General features: G+C 39.0%; 1 protein-coding gene across 1 annotated transcript; it reads left to right on the top strand.

The window, feature by feature from the left end:
- The first annotated feature begins 9104 nt into the window (after positions 1 to 9104).
- On the top strand, positions 9105 to 13124 carry GPRIN3 (GPRIN family member 3). Its single transcript, XM_044061453.1, has 2 exons — positions 9105 to 9216; positions 9597 to 13124. The coding sequence occupies exon 2, from the start codon at positions 10019 to 10021 to the stop codon at positions 12533 to 12535; it is 2517 nt and encodes an 838-aa protein (XP_043917388.1). The 5' UTR covers positions 9105 to 9216; positions 9597 to 10018; the 3' UTR covers positions 12536 to 13124.
- Positions 13125 to 14971: the final 1847 nt, after the last annotated feature.

Genomic DNA, 14971 nt, shown 5'->3' with positions numbered 1-14971 from the left:
CCCTATCAACATCCCTGAAGGGATGCCTGACTGCTCAACTCTGGAGGCAGTCGGGGGAAAGCTTTCATTGTACCCAATCGCCTGGCAACATATTACAAAAGACAAATGGGTACTATCCATTATATCCAGAGGTTACAAAATTCCCTTCCATCAGCCCCCTCTTGTTTCAAAAAAATACATCCCAGATGTTCGACATAATCTAAGGGATTAGGCAGTCACAGAAGTTTCAAGACTGCTAGAAAAAAGAGCCATCCAGGAAGTCCCCGCAGACCAAGACGGATCCGGAACTTACTCAAGATTCTTTTTAGTGCCCAAAAAGACAGGGGACTGGAGACCAATTCTGGATCTCAGCAGATTAAACAAATCTGTACAAAAAGAAAAGTTCTGGATGGTAACACTGCAGTCCGTTCTCCCCTTTCTGGGTCAGGACAATTGGATGTGCTCCATAAAGCTTCAGGACGCGTACTATCATAAAAATGTACAGACGGTCCAGGAGATTTCTATGCTTCCGGCTAGGGGCCAGTCATTACCAATTCAGAGCTCTGCCCTTTGGTCTCACCACAGCCCCCAGGGTGTTCACCAAATGTATGGTAGTAGTTATGGCTCACCTGAGACGTCTAGGATTCAAGGTGTTTCCTTATCTAGATGACTAGCTCCTCACCGCTACCACCAAGCAACAACTTATAGAGACATGAGATTACACCATCACATCCTGTGCTCAACTAGGCATCACAATAAACTTTGAATAATTTGCCTTGTTGCCCTGTCAATCTACTACATACATAGGAGCAGAGCTAGACACAAAAAAAATGATTGTAAAATTGCCTCAGGAAAGAGTTTCCATTATTCGACAACAAGTGTCACTTCTCCTGAGGAGCAAAAGAATTCAAGTCAAATATGTCCTTCAAGCTCTAGGGTCCATGACAGCAGCCATTCCTCTAGTTCCCGTAGCACGCTTTCACATGAGAATCCTTCAGTGGATTCTTTTCACACAATGGTCCTTCCAGGAATTATCCATGTTTCACATGATGCTAATTGTGGAGTCTTGCAAAATACACCTTTCCTGGTGGATGGTCTCCCCACTAGTGACTCAGGGCTGACCTTTCATGGAATCCCATCCGGTGGCCACAGTGACCATGGACGCTTCCCTGATAGGGTGAGGGGGGCATAATCTAGGGAAGACAGTCCAAGGCAAGGTACCTCATGAGTACCACTTGCACATCAAAGTCCTGGAGGTGGGAGCAGTGCTCCTAGCATTGCAAGCTCATCAAGACTTTCTCCCTGCCAGGACTGTTGGGATACAGACGGACAACATGTCAGTGGTTCGGTACATCAACAAACAGGGCAAAACCAGGTCTTACCCCTTGTGCTGAGAGGCCCTCAGACTGTGGCAATGGGTGATTTCCTCCCAACGTTTTCTGACAGCAACGCATATCCCTGGGAAATCCAACATAATAGCAGACAGGCTCAACAGGGCTATCCTCATGCCGCACGAGTGGTCTCTGAAACAGCAAATTGTGGATCTTATTTTCCGCAAATGGGGCTAGCCTTGCTGCAATCTCGTTGCCTCTCCCCTCAACAACAAATGCAGCAGCTACTTCTCCCTTGTTCCTTCTCCAGGTCAGACACCCAGAGATGCTGTAGTCCAGGAATGGCCTCAGGGACTCCTTTATGCATTCCCCCCTTCCCCCTAATTCCAAAAGTCATTCAGAAAGCAAAATCCTTGTGTTGCAAAATGATCCTCATTGCCCCCTATTGGCCTCAGCAGATTTGGTTTCCATTCCTTCACCCCCACCTTCTAGCCCAGCCTTGGGTTCTGGACGCAGTTTCGGACCTCTTGATTCATCAGTCAGGTGGGTTACACCAATCCCTCCAATCTCTCATGCTCACAGTTTGGTTACTCTACTTCCAATCTTAGCCAGGCTCCCCAATATTTCCCCAGCAGTGCGTGATGTTATTGTTTCCTCCCATAAGACAACTACAAGAAAAGTTTATACTAGCAAATGGAAAAGATTCCCTTACTGGGCAGAATCCAGGAATTTAGATCCTTTTACAGCTCCTGTACACAAAATTTTGGATTTCTTAGCAGAACTGTTTCGATCTGGTGCAGCTGCTGCTACCATCAGAGAACAACTAACTGCCATTTCAAATTTTCACATCAGAGTTTTTAACTCAAGCATAATGTCTTACAAACTCTGTAAGTCCTTCATGAGAGGTACATCTCTACTTAGACCCCCAATGAAAGAGCCCCTTCCACCTTGGGATCTCAATTTGGTCCTGGCCTCCTTGATACTGCCACCCTTTGAAACAGCAGCATCATGTTCTTTGAAATTTCTCTCTTGGAAAACTCTTTTCCTAGATGCTATTACTTCTGCCAGATGTGTTTCAGAACTCCATGCCCTATGTTTGCCCTCCATACCTGTTTTTTCACAAAGACAGAGGTTTTTTGAGAACCAACCCATCTTTTCTACCTAAAGTTTGTTCAGAACACAATTTGAATCAATCCATTGAACTTCCTGTCTTTTTCCCTAATCATTCTAACAAGGCAGAATACAGATTACACCTATTGGATGTGCATAGACAACTACATTTCTGTCTCCGTAGAACTAAAGAGCTGAGAAAATCAGATCAGTTGTCCCTTTCATTTACTAACAACAAACAAGGCCTTCCAGTTTCTAAAGTAACTTGTCAAAATGGTTATCAGACACCATTGCCTATACTTACAACCAGGTCAGTAGCTACTTCGATAGATTTTCAATCTGGATTGCCCATAGATTCAATTTGTGCAGCAGCTGCTTGGGCAGATCCTCATACATTTATTTCTCATTACAAAGTAGATGTGATCTCCCGGGGCAGGACTTCCTTTGGTTCCACGGTTCTGAAGAGTCTGTTCTAATGAGCTACCCAAGATTGACGTGCTAGGGACACTGTCCCATCCAGCAAGAATGAAGGTGAGATTGGACAGCTTAACATAAAGAAGTTATGTACCTACCATAACGTTCCATGTTAGTTGTCCTTCATCTCGCCTTCCTTCTTGCGTCCCTCCCTTCTTCCCCCTTCTTCGAGGATTGAGAGGAGTTTTTCAATAGTTTCACTGGCTAACTTGTTTTGTTCTTAGCTGCTTCCCAAGCAAACCATGACAATTTACTGTATATCCAGGTTTAATAATAATGGATTATCTTCTGTGATTATGTCTAGTGTGAGCTATCTCAAATGAGATCTGGGTAGCTGATGCTGGGCATTCTGGGATAAGGGTAGCCTTAAGCCAATAAAGAGCTCTCGAGCTATAGAAAGTGGCCGAGTCGGAGCCGAGGATCAACTCTGAGCCCATCCAGCAAGAAGGAAGGCGAGATGAAGGACCACTAACATGGAACGCTATGGTAGGTACATAACTTCTTTTTTTTGACATGTTAACAATAAATTCAGTCAGGAATTTTACATGGGAAGTTGACATGTTTAACATTTAAACATTACAATCATAAAAAACTAATATTAATATTATTGTTATTTTATGTAGATCAAACGCAAATGTTTTAAACATGTTTTTATATATATAGGGTCTATATTTGAAGAGCGAACGCTTAAAATAGTGAACGCTGTTCTATCGAATTGAAAAACCCGAAACTTCAAAATGTCGAAGGCTTGGATCAGTGTTTTTTTCCCAGGGAAAAAAAATCACTGATAGGTTCATAGGTTCATACTAGGCTATCTGCCCGAGGGCATTTACAAGCCTAGCCCATAGTTTTGTGGCTTACGCTTATACCCTTTAGTATGGGGAACTATACCCATTATTTTGCTGTGCCTCTGTCGAGCAGTGACACTGAGGTAATCCCTGGGGTATATCTGCGATCTCCCATCCATTGGTCAAGATTTCTCTTGAACAAGGCCAATGAGGTGCTCTGCCTCACATATACCGGGATTTTATTCCACAGCATAGGGAGTCTTTGGGTGATGAATCTATCCCTCCAGCACGTCCTATTAATAGCCGTGTCGAGGTTTAAGTCTCCTGCCCTTGTGGCTCTGACGGATCTAGATTTTTTGAGGTGAAGCATATTCATCAAATCTGGGTTTGACATGATCAAAAAAAAAATGTATAAACAAAATAAAGTGGAGGGCTTGGCCCCCCACACAACCCCAACTTAAATATACCAACTCCAAGATCGCACCACAGTGGAGAAACAGCAAAGTCCCGAAAATGGCCCAGCAATTTTTTTCCCTGGGAAAAAATCGCTGTTCCATTCCTTCAACATTTTGCGGTTTCAGGTTTTCAAGTTCACTAGAAGAGCGTTTGCTATTTTAAGCATTTGCTCTTCTAATAGGAACCCATCTACACACACACACACACACACACACATATATATATATATATATATATATATAGATATATATATATATGTATGTGTATATATATATATATATATATATATATATATATATATATATATATATAGTTTACTATCAAAATAGCGACGTTGAGATGTTCGCAGATGAAAATCCGAAACACAGATGTTCGAATGTTCATCTTCTTGAACATCTCAATATTTGAATGTTTATATTAGCGAATGCACTTTGCATTTGCTAATATAAATTCAAAGAAATGTATAGAGATTGCGGTAAAGTGCGGTTTGGGAAATTCATCCCTTACCTCACTGTAGCGTGATCTCGGAGTTGGAATATATAGTTAGCGAGTGGTGTGGGGGGTGCAGGGGGGGCTTGCCCACCTGCAAAAACTTGATGTCAGCTATAGGAGTTTTGTTTACGTTAGTTCCTATACTGACATCACGTGATGTGTTCAGAAACAATGTAGAATCTGCCGAATTCGATCAGCAGATTCGACATTGTGTCCTGTTCATTTTTTTAATTTCCGCAGTTTACTTTCAATATGCTGAACAAAAATTGTTTTGACATTCGACATATTGATAGTAAACCTAGATATATATATATATATATATATATATATATATATATATATATTAAAGTTAGCCCATTAAAAAATTGTGGGCAAATAATATTTTGTTCTGTCTAATGATAGGTTTTTTTCTGTGCAATTCAATTGTCATATGTTTTCACTATTCTTGCTGAGTGTTACAAATTGTTATAAAGCCTTGTTACAGATCTAGATATGGAATGTGTTAATGCAGGGATCAAAACATCCTGTACCCCATGCCACGTGTTTGTAAGTTGCCATCACAGTACCTGAAAAAGAAGAATCCATATTGAGGCCGACTAGGCTGCCTTCCTGAGTAGGAAATCTGATTAAACATTATCAAAAATATAGTATGCACTGAAAAATCATAACTAAGATCTACATTGAGATGAACTAGAAATTTGCATGAAACCAGCATATGACTCTATGGAGAGCACAGCTAATATTAGCTTCCAGTTTCCTGGAGGGCTATTAAGAGACAAGTAGAGCCAGCAGAAAGTATTGCTTACTACCACCTGTTATAGGAAGTGAGGTAAGAATGGCTCACATATAGACCATGAATCCTTCATTTATAGAAACCAGTGTGGTGAAAGTAGAATTGGTGAGAAGAATTAGATTTTTTTTTTTTGTTCAGAGATGAAGTGCCTTAGACAAATGTAGTGAAGAGGTTATCTAAAAGTCATTCTCTGATAACAAAGAGAAAGAAGGTATTAGTGGTAGGTCTGAGGCTTTATGATCCCTTAGCTGTAATCAGTGTTCTTAATACTTTTATTGATACTGCTTGTGATATTAACATAGCTTTAGGTAGTGTGTTAAATTGTAGTATAGCTTGGATACTCCTGCCATCATACAAAATTACAAAATACTACTAGCAGGTAGTGAAGTTCGAAATGTAGGCAGCACTCCACATACTGTGAATAAGAAAATTTAGAGACAGATCATTGAGTATATTAGATGACACTAGAAGTACAAGTTGTTTCTCATGTAGTTCTTGTAAACAATGTATATTTATAGCAAACATCTCAACCTTTCACTGTGAAAATACTTGGGATCCAATCAAATGCCAGGTGATTTTAATTGTAAATGAGAATATCTGGTTTATTTGGCTGGATATACACCACCTGTGATGTCTTTTACATTGGTTAGACCACCAGACATTTGAATGCTAGGGTGTATGAACATAATGCTATTTAAAAAAAAAAAAAAATGTACCATATAAGCATTCCAAAGTCTGTTGTAATTTCAAATGATTGTTTTTTTATATGTTGGATTATGAAGAATTGGCATCTTTATATGTATTAACTCTTTGAAATATAACCCTAGAACAAGAAATCAAAATCTTTTTCTTAACATGCCATGGTTTAGGTCTGCCATTGTAAGCTATTTCACGTCATGGTTGTACAGCTTTGGAACATGCAACCATTTCACATTAGATTCATGGGCAATTTGGAGAGCTTTAAAAAGTCTCGATTCTTTTTTTTCCCCACTGGGTCTTTGAACCTGGTTTACAGTACAGAAAACTGTTAAATGACCACTAGTGGACCCTGAGGTTTTGTATCCATAGCACTGAACATTAAACAGTGTAATAGAAAGCATATGAGGTAGTGACATGATAAATGGATTAGATCATAGAAGTAAATTTTATTTATTTTATTTATGTTATTTTATTTTACATTTGTTAACTGGTAAAGTCCGATTGGACACAGCTCCATTTTCAGTGGAGGCTCGGGGAGAAAAGCTCCAAGTACATAATACATTCACAACATCTCAAAGATTTAGAATTAACTTTAATTTCATGCAGACTAACATTATAATTAAATGACAGCAAACTGCACACACTCAGAGTAAATATGAACAGCACAAGGTAGGACATTACATAATACATTCCAAATATGATAAGCTGTACATAGAATCCATACAGTGGTTATTAGACTTGTGGGAAAAGTAGTTGGTACTGCTATCTTAACTTGAGAGCCAAAAGCATTTCATTTCATATAGTCATGATTAGACTGTAGATAGAGTGAGAAAAAAGCAATTGTTATTATGGTGTATGGGAGTTAGCTGCAATCTCTGTTTTTATCCAACCAACAACTCTACCACTTAAATTGTTTGGTAGTGTTGTTGGATGTTAGGTGGGTAGGAAGAGAGTTCCAGAGTTTAGAGAGAGTATGGCTGTAGACAGATTTTCCTGCCTTATTGTTAAATTTGGTGACCTCTAGGTGATTTAGGGTGCTAAATCTCAAGGTTCTTGTGGTGTAAGGATGTATAAGAGCTGGGAATTTGTCTGAGTGGTTTAATATTTTGTGTGCTAGTGAAACTTGATATATTTTAAGTAATAGTTGGAGTTCTAACCAGTTAAGCTTGTTGAGAGACTCACAGTGATGAGTTCTGTAGGATGATTCTGTAACAAATCTAGCTGTCTTATTATAGCAGGATTCAAGTTTGTTTAGATACATTTTATGAAGGTTAGTGAGCACAGGGGAAGCGTAAAGCAAGGTAGATAGCAGATGTGTCCTGACTATTATTGTTTTAGATTGCTTTGAGAGATAGTGTTTGTTGCAAGAGCAGTCCAAGTTTTTTGTGAACTTTTTTTATGGTATGGGCAATGTGAAAATCAAATCTAATGTGGTTGGCTATTTCAACGCCTAGCAGTTTGGTGTGGGTGGTTAGGGCAGTAACAGTTTTGTTGTTGGAGGTGATAGCAAAGTTCTCTGTTAGGGTGAAGGATCTGTGAGAGCTGAAGAGGAGTAATTTTGTTTTAGATGGGTTAAGAATGAGCTGATGATTGGTGAACCAAGTTTCGGCTAGTGAGAAGCATTCTTGAGTTTGGGAGCGGAGACGATTGAGTGTGGGGGCTGCACATATTATAATGGTGTCATACGCATATTGGACTATAGAGGCTTTAGGTGTGGCAGATGGGAGTTGATTGGTGAAAAGAGTGAAGAGTAAAGGACCTGAGCTGGAGCTTTGGGGGACTCCTAGGAAAACATGCAGTAGGGAGGATATTTGGTTCTGCCATTGTACTGCCTGCTGTCTACCTGATAGATAGCTCTTGAACCATGTAATAGAGTAGGTACTGAGGTTTAAGGTAGAAAGTGACTGAAGAAGTTTAAGGTGGTTAACCCTGTCGAAAGCTTTGGATAAGTCTAAGAATGTAGCAGAAGTCCATTATTTCTGTGATGATTGATGGTGTTAGTGAATGATGTAAGTGCAGTGGTGGTACTATGAAGGGTCTAATGCCATGTTGCTGTGTAGATAGTCATTTGTTTTCTAGCAGATATTCCATCAGTTGTGTGTATTACCCTCTCAAGGATTTTTGATAATGGGGATAGTATAGCTATAGGCCGATAGTTATTGAATTCAAAGGAGTTTCCCCCTTTATGTAGTAGTATTATATGGGATATTTTCCATAAATGGGGTACTGTGCATTCTGAGATGGCTCTGTTAATAAGTATAGTAACAGGATAGGCTATAGCTTCTGCGTCTAATTGTAGATACTCAGCGGGTAGGTTATCGTTGGCCAGGGTGGTGGGTTTGAGTTTTTGGAGAAGTTTTCAAATGGTCTTAATTGATAATGAATGAAAGTTAAAGTGGGTGCTGTTATCTTGTGTTTCATGTGGAATAGAGACTTTTGTTGGGGTGGGATGATTAGTATTAGTTTGGTTATTAGCTAGTGCTTGGATTGTTTCTGTAAAGTATTTATTGAATTGGGTGGGGATATTGTCTTGGTTGTCTCCTGTTTTGGTTGTGGGGGTGGATGTTTTCCTGGGTTGTAAAACAGAGTTGATTGCTGCCCAAAAGTTTTGGGGGGTTAGCATGTTTATTTTGAATATTTTGATAGTAGAAGATTTTCTCTGTTTTAATGAGCTTTTTGGCCTTGTTGCGTAGTTTAAGGTAGTTTTGTTTGTCCTTTTGGGTTTTACTCTTGTGAAATTGTATCCAAGCTTTGTTACTGTTTTTGAGGTATACTCTGGTGTCTTTATGTAGTCAGGGAGTAAAGTAAAGTTGACAAGTTGTGCTTAATGCCTTTGCCTCCCCAGCACTCAATGATTGTATTATAAAGTGTTAATAAAGAGGATATCTGTGAAACACTGACAGTTTTTTTTAATATTTTTAAATGTTTTTTCACTTTAATTGTTTGAGATCAATTATGTCACCTGACTTGTTAATTTTCTGTAGGTCAGGGGAAGCCCATCTATTCTTGTGCCTACTTGGATGTTTTCTCTGTCGGAATAAAGCTTTTTGTGGAACAAGGAGAAACAAGCTTGTGGAAATCATTTTGACAAAAGGTACTGAATTCTTTAACTTCTACAAACTGTTCTGAGTAATTTGTCTGGTACTTGCAAACTGAGCTGAATTGTTGCCTTTTGAGCTCTGTTTGTTGATCCTTAAGCATACTTAGGATTAGGATTCTTAGTGAAGCCCATATGGTGGCTAGAGTATTGTTTTGTCTCTATTTTAAGACAGAAGTGTTCATATTGGTTTGTTTGTGTTTCTTATTAAAATAAACTCAGTTTCACATTACACATCTGTCCTAAAATTTTGAGCTGGCCTAAAGCTAACACCCCCTGCTAAATTCAGTTCTGCATAAAAAGTTTGTTTATCTTGCGTATTGTAATCAAACAAATGCATTGAAGTCTTAATGTGTACTTTCTGTTGTAATTTGTAGGAGTCTGAACATTTACAAGGAAACTACTCCTAAAATACCCTTTCATTATTCTGCAGTGCAGAAGACTTTTCCATAATGTGACAGCATGTAAAACCAGTGAAGATTGCTCTCACAAGGATTCTTCTAACAGCTGGAATCCAGCATCCATTAAGTCATACTGATATCCAACTAGCAGAATTGTTAACTGTGAAAGAGTATAGATAAAGGTAAAAAGTTACCCCGTGCCTTCAAGCTCTGCAACATTAATTAGTATTAACAAATGACTATGATTCAGCAACATCTGATCTAGCAGTGCTGGTCACAAGACAACTGAAAGAATGCTGAAAGGTGATCTGGAATCACCACCTAATTTAAAAATTCTACAACAGGGAAGCAGGACCACAGATTCTGTCAGAGAATAGCATTGCCAACATTTTGCCAAAATGAGTTTTACAGCAAAGCAGCCATTGCAGAATGATCCTACTATGAACAGCCAGCATGTAAGATCTTTGAGTCCTGTAGGGAAGGACAACAGTGCTCATACAACAGCTACACAGCTGCATTTTAATTTTGAAGACAACAAACAACTGCCTCTTGATGTCTCTAATACTGTCCCATTGAAAAGTCCACCAGAACCATCAGGACATATGGAACCTACAGGGGCTGTATACAATGTAACATCTGCTGATCTACCCCTAACAACAAATGAGGCTGTGAAACAAGTGCTAGTGGATTCATGTCTGCTCCTAGTCAATCCAGAAGGCAATTTACAACATTCAGAAGAGTCTGTAAATCCTGCTCAGGTAGCCAGAGCATCCATAACACTTGATAAGGAAATGTTTTGTAAAACAGCACTGCAAGTAGTGCAGCTAGAAAATGATTTAACTATTGTAAAGGAAAGCGAAGGACTTTCTCAGTCTATCCCAGGAGGTACAATGTTGGAAAGCATTTTACCAGACTCTGGGCCTTCTGCGATTCTTCAGAAAAGTGAAATAAAAAGATTTGATGAAAAAGAACAACATTGTCATTTGAATGAAGTAACTACCACACCTAAAGCAACTTTCTCTATAAAAACTTTAGAAAATGAGGCAAGAATTGTTCAGTGCTCTAGAACTGATTCTCACTCTGCTCTAAAGGAGACTCAGGATGAGGTGACATTTGAGATAGATAGCCTTCAAGAAGCAATAAAAACTACAAACTGTAGAGATGTGCTACAGTCATCCATGACAACAAGAAAGAGAGAAACAGAAGTGCCAGAAAAAGCAATAATATCTGGAATCCATTTAGAAACCCAGATAAGCACAATGATGACTTCTAAGTGTAATTTAGATACCACATTTCAGTCTTCAGACAGACTGAATAAATCCCTAAATTCAGTACTCCAGGCTGAAAAGCTAGATGTCAGTAAAGAATATTTTTCTCCAGAAGATGTACAGGATCAACAAGCTGTATGTAAATTTAAAGAAATAGCAACTATGACCACTGACTTTGATAGTAGTCCCTTATTGCAGAGATGCTTACGAAGATCTTGTGATGCTGAGGTCCAGGCCGTAGCAAGTGTCCAGAACAAATCAGCTGCCACCAGTCCAAGTCTTCTGCTGACAGTTTTGAAAGGAAGTTCCTCCTGTGACACAAAGGAGGAAAACATCCATTTGCAAGTAGTTTACAGCCCACAAGTACAGTCAAGCCCAGCAAAAGACTGTTCAGAATCTGGTGTTGTAGACGATGTTTATATGCCAGCATCATCTTTATCATATCCTAATTATGTTGACTCACATAGCACTAGTGCAACAGTAAACCCTGAAAAGCATGTTGTTAATCAGAACTCGTATTCTATTCCCACCTCAAAAACAAGAAATCAGATATTAGAAACATGCTCAAAAGCTGCTTGTCAAAATGAGGAAGGATTACAAACAGTATCAGAAGATTGTTTGAAGGTTGCAGAAGTCACAAATAATAACTCCCAGCCATCACTGAGCTCGACATCCACACTTTCTGAAGCAAAGCCTGTGTACCAAATCAACATTCAGACTAGCAGTCGGTCTGGAGAGACTTGCAGCCCCCTTGGTGTTATAAAGCAACCTTTTCAATCTGCTGCAGCTCAAAAGGCTAGCACTTCAGAAAAGAAGCAGCCATCTTCTCCTTACACTACCTCTCCTAAAACACAGCCTTCAGAAGCCGTGAGCACAACAGATAATAAGAGCAATGAAGTGCTTCAGGTAAAGCTAGGTAATGAACCACAGTGTGTTCAAAGTAATACTGCTTCAGATTTGAAAGAAGTTTCTTCTCTTTCAAATGTCAGCCCCCCAGAAGAAACAAACAGTCACATAACAGGGGAAAAGTCCACACCTGTAGTCATCTGTAGCTCAGAAGCAGTGCAGAATAAGCGTTCTGAATGCAGAAAAGGTGAAATCCCGGCAGACATTGTTACTGAGCAGAGCAGTAAGCCTGGAAAGGTAAATTCAGTCTCTAATAAGACACAGATTTGTGCTGTGTTAGTTGAAAATAAAGCTGTGAAATCTATGCCGCAGGCAGATATGAAAAGCAAAAACAGTCAGGAATCCAAGCCAATCACATCAAAAAAGTCTGCTGGTAATAATGGCAAAACTACTTCACTAGATTCCAGTAAAGGAGCAAAAAGTAGTCAGTCAGACTCTAAACCTACAAAGCGTGTTCGAGATGTTGTATGGGACGAACAGGGTATGACCTGGGAAGTTTATGGAGCATCCCTGGACCCTGAAGCTCTGGGAATTGCTATTCAGAATCACCTAACACGGCAAATAAGAGAACATGAGAAACAAATGAAAGCACAAAATCAAAACAGGAAGTCCATTTCTTCAGACACATCTTCAAGTAAAAAAAATAAAAGACGTCAGAGCAATGTATTCAGATCAGTGTTGCAGACTGTCCGAAGGCCAAACTGCTGTGTGCGCCCAGCACCATCTTCTGTAATAGACTGATGGTACTCCGGGCTAACTTAAGTTTATGTGGTCATTCAGATATTTTATTTTTTGCAAACATCCAATCTTGGGTCTCAGTGACAGAACTCTAAGTAAACAGCAGCTGGGTACTCAGCACTGATATTTGTGAGCTGTAACGTGAGTATACATTGATGAGAGATGTGTGAGGCATTCCGCAATAAAGTTTTAATTCACTGAGATATTTTTAGTTCTAATCATTTTCAGACATTGAGATAACCTGAAAATGAGAACATAATGCAATATAAGACTTTGTCATGTTTTCAATCACTTAAAAATATGTGCAGGAGAGATCTTATTGTAAAGCTACTTTTATTTAATATGAGGGCAGTTTTTAAAGCAAAAACAACACAGAATGTGTTATTTATATAGTATAGTGTTTCCACTTAATACATTTAAAACTAGATTATATTATTGTAGTTGCCAACATCTAATCTTCAAGGAAAATGCATGAAGTGTATGTTACCAGCATTTTTTTATAACTTTCTTTCAGCACCACTCCAAAGTAGATTGAACAGGATCAGCACTTTACATTTCCCTAATAAAATATTATAACTAGCGAACAATGTAAGTTTTACAAATAGTGTGTGTGTGTTCATTCACCAAACGTGATGTTCTTTGGGAAAAGACTGGTTCCTTTCTTATATTCAAGTTGCCTAGTTTTATTTTTACTTTTGAATGTTTACATCACTCTGTATATATTTTTATTGGTGGATAAAATGAGAACGTTCAGACTTAATAGTCATGGAAGAAAACAATTTCACATTTGTTTACAATTTTGTGACCAGCAGATAGTTCCAGTGTTAAGTGGAGTAGCTAAAAGTCATTGGTTGAATTCTCACCAACAAAGTGTATGGCACAGCCACTGTTAATACCATATTTAGTTATAATAAATGGGGGATGCAAAGCCTCTTCACTTGCAGATGAGTCAATGGATAATATAGTGCAAATCCTAAAAAAATGTAAGCTGGCTACACCATAATGCACATAAACAGTGAAACCCCTGCAAGTCAAGTCACAGTCAACAGCGCCTGTCATGGATTACCAGATTTTAGACAAGACATCTGCAAGGTAAAATCCATCATGTGACCACAGCAGCTTACAGCACTTAGCTTGATCTGAGAATGGGTAAATGTTCTAAAGATATATACAAATGTATCCCTGCCTGAGAGTGACTGTCCTAAACTGAGTTAGAAATGTGTGCAGTACTATCCTGATGTATTTCTTTACTATCTTGCATAATTTCTTATTAGAATGATATACAAGAAACCCAAATTCCTCAAGGCCATTGTCATCTCTTCCCTGTGGCCCATATAAGCGTGGTTTACTTTTTGTTGGACTTTCCTTCTTCGGAAGCCCTTCTGTCTCTGCGCAGTTGTCTCACACTTGGGCACGTCTCACCTAAGTTAACACTGTCTAAAGCTGACAGGACAACTTTGGTGGTTTCACTAGTAGGTAAAAACCTTGCCTGTTGTGGGAAAGTTGCTTAACTAATATCTTCCCCCTCTCAGAGGCCTTCTACCATAAAAACCTGTTTTGCTTTTTGGGTCACTAGTAAAGGCCTAAACCTTCACACAACTCCTTTTCCTTCTGTCTTGTGTTACCTCTCTAAAAATCTTTGACTTTGGATTGTATTGTATAGGAACAAAGGGACAGCAGTAGGCAAGTGATCATAGTGGCCATAAGATGCCTATCCATATGCGCATTTAAACAGACACATTAAAAGTTCTTTTTGGCCTTTTCAAACAATTTTACTCACACCCAAATCAAACAAGGCCGTACATAATCCTGGTGTACATTTTTTGTGCTCATCTAACCGTCAAGACTAGTGTTAAAGGTAGGCAAAGTAGTACTTTATCAGACCTATAGTGGTAATTATTCCATAAGCATTAAATTCATTGCATTAGAAGCATATTCTTCCAACAAATCTTGTTTATTTATTGGTGTAGATTTAGGTTCCTATTGGAGATGTTTGTAGAGCCATTGGTTTTGCAAAGAAGCTTGAGGTCAATTAGGATTGTGTCTTTCATGGCTTAAAAAGCAAGACACAGGACACCTCAGCACAGCCGGTAGGCTACTGAGTGTAAGGAGAGTCATGCTAATCTATCAGAGTAATTGAATGACTTATTGCTATTAGTTTTCTTGGGTGGAAATCTTTGGGGCCTTTCCAGTCATGCAATATGCTTGGATATGTACATATTAAAAGGAGCATTGTGTTCAATGATGGGTCTGACAAGAGAAGAGTACAGTAATAGGATGACTTCTTCGGATTTTGAGGATACTCTCTTAGAAATTAATTAGGCCAGATGGAAGGAATTCCTGACAAAGGTGAAAACATGGTCAACTGAGCGAGTGTTGTCCATGAGTGCCCAGGTCTCATAATTGAAGAGGAGTAGCAGTTGTAACATAGGAGGTGAG

The sequence above is a fragment of the Protopterus annectens genome, chromosome 2.part0 (assembly GCF_019279795.1).
Source record: "Protopterus annectens isolate FY-2018-M chromosome 2.part0, PAN1.0, whole genome shotgun sequence".
Taxonomy (NCBI): domain Eukaryota; kingdom Metazoa; phylum Chordata; order Ceratodontiformes; family Protopteridae; genus Protopterus; species Protopterus annectens.
The sequence above is the reverse complement of the archived record's forward strand: the minus strand, read 5'-3'. Positions and strand labels throughout refer to the sequence as shown.

Excerpts from the sequence above, each read along its gene's own strand:
- GPRIN3 (XM_044061453.1), top strand. The coding sequence starts at position 10,019 with ATGAGTTTTACAGCAAAGCAGCCATTGCAGAATGATCCTACTATGAAC.